Source organism: Myxine glutinosa, chromosome 12, assembly GCF_964187855.1.
Source record: "Myxine glutinosa chromosome 12, kmMyxGlut1.1, whole genome shotgun sequence".
Classification (NCBI taxonomy): domain Eukaryota; kingdom Metazoa; phylum Chordata; class Myxini; order Myxiniformes; family Myxinidae; genus Myxine; species Myxine glutinosa.
The window spans coordinates 103,572,672-103,582,671 of record NC_136272.1 but is presented as its reverse complement, the minus strand read 5'-3'; the positions used below and the strand labels follow the sequence as shown (position 1 = coordinate 103,582,671).

General features: G+C 43.2%; 1 protein-coding gene across 5 annotated transcripts in view; it reads left to right on the top strand.

The window, feature by feature from the left end:
• Positions 1-10,000, top strand: part of LOC137413806 (uncharacterized) — a 62,782-nt gene that overhangs the window by 4,110 nt on the left and 48,672 nt on the right. For 3 of the 5 annotated variants that reach the window (XM_068099244.2, XM_078766149.1, XM_078766151.1), the window contains exons 2-4: positions 4,853-4,889; positions 5,008-5,056; positions 7,503-7,636. In XM_068099244.2, coding sequence (XP_067955345.2) covers positions 4,853-4,889; positions 5,008-5,056; positions 7,503-7,636 — 220 coding nt within the window. The remainder of the gene's footprint in view (positions 1-4,852; positions 4,890-5,007; positions 5,057-7,502; positions 7,637-10,000) is intronic. The other 2 variants (XM_078766152.1, XM_078766153.1) reach the window with 1 other exon arrangement.

The window sequence follows — 10,000 nt, the reverse complement described above, 5'->3', positions numbered from 1 at the left end:
ATCTCTTGTCCTGTTTTTCCATCACCTGAAGAAGGAGAATCGCACTGCCCGGGAGAGTGCAACCCTCACCATTGAAGAGGTTGTGAAGTTCTGGGAAAAAGCTCATCTACCTACAACGGCGAAGCAGCACTGCATCCATCGTTTGGAGAGGCTATATGAAGAATGGAGGAGCCTCCAAAAATGTGCAAAGCGGGGTGGTGCGACCCAAGAGAAAAAGGAAGCATCCTTCAAGGCCTCCTTGGAGAAGACGTTTGATCTTAGGCATGCAGATTCGGAGGCCATAATCACCAACCCCGAGGACAGGAAGTTTCTTCACGATCAATTCTCAGAGAGGAAGGCTTCAATGGGATCTGTAGACACTGTGTTGGAAGCAAAAACGTTCTTGTGTGTTTGAAAGATCAGCAGCCACGAGATGATTATCGTGAACTCCTAGAACTGACTGTCATCTACATGGGAGGAATCCCACCTCGTGGAATCCGGATCATGGCTCCAGGAGCAATGCACAGAGCCAGATGGATGGCAAAAGCACTATATTCACTACAGGTGTTCATGTTTCGGTCAGAGTTCCACTTGACACTTCGAGAGGCGAGAGAACTCCGAGCCTTCAACATTTTTGTCTGCCTTGTGTATGTACAGGCTTGGTTTCGGGCTCCACAAGCTATTGAGGCTCCCCTGAATGACATTAACCTCTTCAAGAAGTTGGAAAAGTTTGAACAAATCAATCAGAAGATGGCTCAGGCAGCCTTGAAGGCACTTGGCCGCCACACGTGGTACATGAGCCCAGTACTAGTGGCATTTGCATTCTTTGACACCAGAATTGACAAAGAAAGCAAGATCAATATGATTGAAGCATTGAAAAATGACGGTGAAAACCCCTCTCCAAAGAGACCAGCTATCAAACAAGGAACCACCCTGTCAATCGCTGGCCTCATAACAAAACACACCAAGCATTTCTTCAGCATCCTAGGGACCCCAACTGATTGGATGGATAAGGATCCTGGTTCATGGGAGCAAGAAACCAGCTTTCAGGAAGCAAAGAAAGCCACCATTGGCTTAGTCGTGGTGAACGACAGGGCAGAAAGGGGTGTCGCATTGATACAATACTACAATAAGCTCCTTACAAAGGATGAAGAGCAAAAGCAAGCTCTGCTCCAAGTTGTTGCTGCTCACAGGAAGATGTACCCCGATGCCAAGAAGGCAACAGTGGTGAAACAGGCCCAGAAATAGGAGTTTCACGATCAATTCTCAAGCCAACTCGTGGCTTGAGAGACTCGTGGCACGTTGGTCTCGTGCCAACTGGCACGGTCTTCAAGCAGCCATCAATCATCTGGACTGGTCTCCCATCTCTACCACCTCTGACATCAACTCATCCTGGGAATTCTTCCAAAGTAAATTGCTCTCTCTCATGCACAGATTTATCCCATCTCGTCTTCAGTTGTCATACCCTTCCTCCCGTCCATGGTACACGGAATCTTGTGGTGAGGCTGTTGCCCAGAAACAACTTGCCTTCGTCTCCTGGAAAGCAAATCCAACGGAAGGAAATCTCATTTCCTTTCACAAAGCCCGAAACAAGTGTGTGTCCACCCTCAGGAGAGCCAGGAAACAATATCTCTCCGTTCTCAAGACCGAACTCTCTTATCTGTCTCCCTCTTCCAAATCCTGGTGGCGTCTGGTCAAATCAGTTTCTGGTGTTTGTTCCCCCTCCATCCCCTCCCTTACCTCAAACGGCTACACAGCTGACTCCGCACGTGAAAAAGCTGAATGCCTCAACTCTGTGTTTGCCTCTAAATCTTGTGTCCCAAACCCATCCCTCTCTGTACCCACCATACCCAGTCGTACCCTGCTGCTCCTGGACTCCGTGTCCTTTCCTCCTGACAAGGTGGAAAAGTTTCTGTCAACCCTCGACTCTGATTCTGCAACTGGACCCGACGGCATCAGCCCACGGGTCCTAAAATCCTGCTCTGCTGCTCTATCTCACCCTCTCTCTGTTCTCTTCACCCTCTCTTTTGCTCAAGGTCAACTGCCATCTGCTTGGAAATCAGCCAACATCACCGCTTTGCACAAAAAAGGTGCAAAAACAGATCCTAGCAACTACAGACCAATCAGCCTTCTCCCAATTATCAGCAAAGTCATGGAATCCATCATTGCTTCGGATATGAAATCTTTCCTCTTCTCCAATGGCTTGATCTCTGATCATCAATTTGGTTTCAGACCAGGTCACTCTACTCTGGACATGCTGCTTCTGCTGTCTCAACAATGGATGGAGGTCCTCAATGCCAAACAGGAAATTAGAGCTGTCTCCCTCGACATATCACGTGCCTTCGACACGGTCTGGCACCCCGCTCTGCTCACCAAACTCTCCTCCTTTGGTATCCATGGAAATCTCCACGCATGGCTGGCGGACTTCCTCTCTAGTCGTCGTCAACGTGTGGCCCTGAATGGGTTTCTCTCATCTCCTCTTCCTGTTCAGGCTGGAGTTCCCCAAGGCAGTGTTCTGGGCCCCGTGCTTTTTCTGGTCTTCATCAATGATCTCTCTGACTCTCTCGAAAATCCTCTCTATCTCTTTGCTGATGACTCCACTCTCTGCCGCTCCATTCCTCTTCCCTCAGATCGGCAGTCTGCTGCCTCCTCACTCTCTGAAGACCTGGACAAAATCACAGACTGGTCAAACAAGTGGAACATGTCTTTCAATCCTGACAAATCTCACACTCTTACTATGTCTCTCCGAAAAGATCGACTGGACAACCCTCCCATCTACTTTCTCAACAATCCTCTCCAAGAAGTTCTGTCGCTCAAGATTTTGGGTCTCACTATCTGCCATGATCTTTCTTGGGAAAACCACATTTCCAAGCTGGCCTCCAAAGCCAGTCGCCGACTGGGCATCCTCCGTCGTGCGAAGTCCTTCCTCGGCACACCTGAGCTCCTCACCACATACAAGGCTTTCATCCGCAGCTCAATGGAATACTGTTCTCCCCTATGGGCCGGTGCTCCTGCCTCACACCTAGCTCGGCTTCACGCTGTTGAAACCAAAGCTTTCAGAATTATTGGAATCTCCCGCGATGAAGCTATCTCTGAGGGCCTTTCACTCACTCACCGCAGGCAGGTAGGTGGTCTTTCTGTCTTCTACCGACTCCTCTCCGGCCTTGCACCCCCAGCTCTCTCTGTGCTCTGTCCCCCAAATATTCCTACAGGTCGCACAAGATCTGCCAGCAACCCTCTGATGGTTAAACTGCCGAAATCTCGGCTCTCTGCTCACCTTCACTCTTTCATTCCTCTTTTCTCCCGCCTCTGGAACAAACTCCCTCACTCCCTTCAATCCCACTCCTCCCTCCAGGTCTTTAAAACAGCTGTTCACCACCATCTCTTATCTTCCCCCATCCAAAACCTTGATCTTTTCTACCCCCGCTAATTCACCCCAGATCCACCTTGTTTGAAATTCCAACTTCTTTCCTGGAAGTCCTGGCAGTGTCCATATGTTTTATACCTCTCCCACCGCCCCCTTCCCATGCCCCCCCCCCCCAAAGCCCTCGCCCTCTCTCAGATCTCTCGATGTCTCCATGTCTCTCGGTCCCTGCTCTCAAATGTTGTGTTTGTGTCCTTCCCCCTCTCTCCCCATCTTGTCTACCGCTCCCGATGTTATATGTTTTATGTGTCGGTTTGTCTTTCTGTGTGATTAATGTTCGCTCTTTCACGAGCCTCGATCTTGTATACAAAAAACAAAAAAAAAAAAAAAAAAAACAAAAAAAAAAAAACAAAAAAAAAAAAAAAAGTTACATTTCTCATTATATTTGGGTTTTTTTATATTATGTGATATGGTGTCTCTTCATTTTATGAACTGAACATTTGGATTGTTATCATTGAATTTGAGTTTTCATAGCAATATAGTGCTATTTGTGCAGCTATTGTAACTTGTGTTTGCTAGAATACAAAGAAAGTGAGTGGAGGGTGGATTTTCATAAAACAAACTTCTGGTTTTGCTTTCGATCCATATATAGAAAAGTTTTGTAGACACCTTTAGTTTGAAGGCTGATGTGGCACCCCTAAATAAAATCAGATTGCTTTCATATTTGGTGTCTTTTCATTTTGGAACAAAAGGAACAACATAAAGCCATGTCCCAGTAAAAAAAATTTTTTTATTATTTTGAGCACCACCCTAATATATATATATATAGAGTGCACGTTATATATATATCTCAGTTACTATGCGATTACATACCATCAGTGGTGAACTGCCATTAAGGTATCCCATCCAGTTATGCTGTACCCTAATGGGAGCGATAAGTACCGTCTGCCACACGGCAACATTATCTCTGGTATCCACTCATTATACTCATTATACTCATTATATGGAATCGCCTGGATGCAGCCGGGAGCAACCAATCCAAATATATCTTCAGTTCTCCAGCTTTCAATGAGCGCACGCAATGACGTCACTGCCATGTACATAAGCTCTGCCTGTCAAGCTTTCAAGAGAACCCTCCGACAGAGCAGAATTTTGATCTTAGTTCAGATACTGTCATAAGTGTATGTAAAACTCACAGTTTTATTAGTGGATTACTTTCACTGCCTATTAGTGGATACAAAATGTAAACTGTTCATCCTGGCAGAGGTATGCACTCTACCGAGTGTCGGTCTAGTTTTGAAGTGTTTTCTCTCCATTGCGAATGAACAGTAGCGCCAAATTACAAAGAGGGAATAAGATAGATCGAGAGAGAGGGTGAAAGACAAAGGAAAGAAAAAGTTTGAGAGGAATTAGAAACTTCTTTAAAAATAAATTTTAACTTTTCTGTTTAATTTTGGCTTCTCTTGTGCATGCTTTGTGCTTATTCGGTTTGTTTGTTTTGTTCCGCAGATTCAGTTCTTCACTCCAAATCAACTTCACTTTGCTCGTGAGTGCACGTTATTTGGATATCACGTGACTTGTAGTGATAAGTTTTGGTGGGGGGAGCTTGGGAGAAGAGAAATTATGAAAATTTAAATATAGTATTCCAATTCGTGTTTCTGTAGTGATGGAATCAATGAAAAAACCTACAACGATCAAGTGCAAGAGAAAAAGGTGAGGTTTTTTGGGGGGTGGGGGGGGGGGGAGAATTGGTGGTGTTGGATCGTGTGGAAGTGTTATATGCTTAAGGTCTTGAAGGTTATTTGGATTTCAGTGAGGATGGGTGGGTTTCAGTGGGGTTTAAATTGTGGTAGAGTACCATATATTGCTTTGAAAAGTCAAAAAAGAAACATGAGAATAATTGGCCAGAGGCTATGATTTTGTTGTTGTTGTTCTCGTTTTTATTCTTCTGCATTTATCAAAAAGAGCTGAATGATATTTTAATGGAAGAGCAACTCAATTTTGGGCCTGCATATAGTCGAGCTAATTTGTTCATTCTTGTGTGGCTGCTGGTTGCGTCATTGCTGGGAGGGTAGCTGAGTGCTGCTGATGCGGTGCCTCCCTGGAATTGGAACAGGAATTTGTAATTTGTTCAGGGTGCTGGTGATAACTCGCCTACTCTTCATGAAGCACACAGTAGGATCTTTAATATCCATCAACAACCAGTGCTGACAGATGAGACACCGGCTTAACATCCATCCAAGGGATGGCACCCACATTGATGCCTCTCCCTTCATGAGAAAGACGAGGGTTATTTAGACCAGGTTTAATTATTTTATTATAAACCCAAGATAGACGGCTTGTAGGTATAATAATGCATATCTCTGTTGATCCAATGCAAAAGCAGTACATTGTGCAATGTGCCAGCAGTGGTACTACATCATATAACCTGATTTCCTTGGAAGTAGATACCCTATAACTAATTTGTGTTGTTGTTACCCAAATTGTGGTTATATACGTTTTATGAGTTGTGTGCTCACGGGTTTTGATCTTCCCGGTTCTATCAACCAAAACACGACTTTGAAAATCGCGTAATCTTCCCCAAATGGCTCGGTGCGCATGCACAGAAACCCCAAGCAATGAGGTCCATTTAGGTGGACTGGACGTGTATCATGCATGCCAGATAAGGATTTTAGAATGAAATGGATCACAAATCTTTTAAGGAACCTGAAAATACTTTGAAACATACCTGTGAGAAAGGGGTTGTCTCTGCCAAACGAAAGATTTGGAGAACTTTCTGATAAACTCGTCCAAAAACTTGATATCTTGCAGCTCGTACTGCAAAAACTTCCGACCACGTGGGCCGTGAAAGGGTCGTAGAATGGCACATTCTACTCAAACCTTCATACTTCTTGACACCGATTCTTCATTCATATGCAGCACAAGGCTGTGAGATAGCATCATTGGTTGAGGGAGCAGCCACTGATGCATTGCCTCTGCTGGTTAGGGCAGGCATTTGGAACTTATTCAGGGTGCCGGTGATCGCTCGCTTACTCTCTGAAAAGGACACGGTGGGGTCTTTAACATCCCCCAATGAATTCTGGCAGACTGGATGCCCAGTTTAACATCCATCCGAGGGATGGTACACACATTGATGAATCACCCTGCCTGTGAAACACCGGGATGACGGTGTTTAGCTCAATTGGAATTTCTCAATACCCATAGGAAGGTTATATCTGGGGCTTGGCATTGCATAGGGTCAGTTTAAAGTGGTGATATTTACTATTAATCATGCTAGGTATGGGGAGAGGAGAGTGGGGCTGTGAGTACTGTTATAAACATATATATATATATATATATATATATATATATATGTTTTTGTTTGGTTCTTGGGGCCCAAGATCAATTGTACAATTTTTTTTATTTTTTATTTTTGCATCTTTTGGTGAAGGTAGAAGCGTCCGTTTGTATGTGTAATAACCACGGCCTCCTATAGCTATGGTATTAGCTGTGGTATCCTATTTAGCTGTGGTATTAGCAGAGCCTCTTATAGCTATGGTATGGTATTAGCTATGCTAATTGTATTAGCTATGGTATGAACTCGACTCCTATCATCCACGGATATTTCTCATATTTTCCTCTATTCTCATACTTTTGGTCGATTTGCATTCAGGAACAGAACAATTAATTGTTGACCATTAATAAATTGCCACTCTTTTGTCTAAATGCTGAAAACTATGTTGAATCACAGATGTCGTACTAGCAACGGCAGGTTAAAAGTGCCTTGCGAGAAGAATCCAGTCTGTGTGAATACAGCGCATGCACAAAAGGCCTCGTTTAGCATTCATACGTCAGCATTTGGAAAGTCGGCACATGACGCTCCAAGCTGACTTGTTATATTGGGATGCGATGATCTCCATATGGCCGTTGTCTGTGTGGATTTTTATAGTAAACCTACATTGATAAGCTTCGGCAAACCATTGACCCCGTCTCTGATATTGGTACCTTAGAATTGGTCGAGTCTTGTCGGCACATTCTAAACGAATTGGAGGTTGACAGTTGTGCTAACTATCATAGGAAGTAAATGAAAACTGACGTTTTGGTCATGAACCCTTCGTTAGAGCGAGAAGTCTGTGTAATCTTGTCGATGACATACATTGTTTGACTTTTTATTTTTCAGGTTTCTCAGGATGTAAATTGTGATGAATTTGAGGAATATTGCTACGCAGAGCAAGATTATTATGATGATGATGATGAAGACGATGTGCAAGTTACAATTGGAGCAGTTCATCCCAGTATCAGGCAACATCTGGGGTATACTAGTGTTCTAATATATAAAGCTCTTTCTAACTACTGTCTGACTGACATTAATGTTCAGTACCTTCCGGGTGACGTAGAAAGCTGAAATTTGGCATGCCGACAGACATTGAAGCCGTTACACTGGGAAAAATCACAGAACTGTCTGAAAGCATCTGTAAATGAAAATTTACATAAACAACTGTAAAAGCGTATGTAAAAAAATAAATAAATAAATCTCAATCGATGTCTAGCATTTCAAAATTGTAATTTCTATAACTGTAAACTGTGAAATAACAATACCTCCAGAAATGAAAATTTACGTTAAAAATGTAAAAGCATATGTAAACTAGAACGGCACTCAATAGAGAGCATACCTCTGCCTCGTTGGCCCTATCTCCCAATGGTGAAGAATCACTTCAAAAATTATACTAGCTGGATCCGTATCCGGATCATCACCAAAATTGAATCGATTCTTCCTTGTCACACACACAACCTGTCCAACAAGCTTCGTCCAAATCCATCCATAACGTTTGAGATATCCTGCTATGTATTGTTTTTGGCCCGATCCCCCAATGGTGAAGAATCGCTTTCAAAATTCTCGTAGCCGGAGCCGAATCCGGATCTTCACCAAAATCGATTCATTTCCTCCTTGTCACATACGCTACATCTCTGCCAAATTTCGTCCGAATCCGTCCACAACCTTTTGAGATATCCTGTGCACAAATAGATAGACAAACAAACATACAGGGGTGAAAACATAACCTCCATCCACTTTTGGTGGCGGAGGTAAAAAAAATTTTTTACCTCGGTCAATGTCTCGCATTTGAACATTGTAATTTCTTTAACTGTAAACTGTGAAATAACCATACGTCCGTAAATGAAAATCTATATTGTAAAAGGAGCCGTGTCTGTCTGTCTTTGTTTGTTTGTTTGTTGTGTTATAACTTGAGAACGGATTAACTGCTTTCAATAAATCAAACTAGGGTGGTTTCGGGTAACTTCCGGGAGTGTTTGTGATCCAAAAAATAAAGAAAAATAAGTTTTTATGGGTACATGGACATGCGTGTCAAAACTGCAAATTCCAACACGTGATGTCGATTATCCCTGCACGGAGAGCAAGCAGGATCTCCCAGAAATCGTTTTATTTTTCTTCCCCCATAGATTAGTCATCGCAGCAAAGATTGGTATTTCCATCAGCGAAGCAACGGGTCTTTTATTCTAGTTTACATAAAGTCTAACAGCGGCGTAGCCGGGCTTGTTTGATGCTTTAGTTGAAGATAGATGTAATGATTTAGCGTGACACAAAACTGCCGCTACTTTAATATATAGAAGATATATTTTAACATCTTGTAATTGCAGTCACTACGAAGGGATTAGTGTTACGATTACATTTATTATAATATTAACATTACGTTATCATTATTACGAAAATGAAATTCCTATTAAAAAACCACGGCTAATTCCTTACTGCCGTGGTTACACCACTTATCATTGATTTATGAACCATACACCGCTTCAATCCATTAACTTTTCATTCACGACATTGGGATTAAAGTGTTATGGTCATATTTACTTTATTATTATTATTACTACTAGGGCGTGCCCGTACGTGGGTGCAAAAAAACATGCGTGCAAACAACAACAACAACAAAAAACTTTGAAACCACGTGGCAGTAACGACCACAGAACCCCCCCCCCCCCCCTCTATTTACATGAAATGGTTTGGTCCATTCGCAAAGCCAAAGCGAACGGCTTGCGAGTACGGTAGAACCCCCCCCCCCCCCCCCCCTCTATTTACATGAAATGGTTTGGTCCATTCGCAAAGCCAAAGCGAACGGCGAACGGCTAAATCGCCATAGCTCGGTAACTACTTCTCCGATTAATTTCAAACCTTGAAAAGGCACATCCTCGGGTCCCCAGCAATATACCTGGCAAGTTTCAAGTATATCGGACCGGTAGTTGTCGAGAAACAGCGGTCACAGACAAACACACACACACACACACACACACACACACACACAGACACACAGAGATTACTGGAATTATTATAGATAGATTATGAAAACGATACTACTGAAATGATACACTACTGTATTAAGAAACCTGGGCTTTGTCGGAAGAGGTCCGAAGGTGAGGCATGAAGGCCTATACGTACCGTATTGTTGGAAGACCCGTAACGCGGATGCTTTCGATATTTGATGGTCATTTTAACAATCGGTTTGTTTGTGTTTCACACTGAATGAAAAACGTGAAGGTAGAGCATGACATGGTGTGACACATACACATACACATACACATACATATATGACAGGTTCGACGATATGTTCGGCCTGAATGAAATTGGAATAAAAATGGCGGTGCATGGAGTCAGCCACCGTA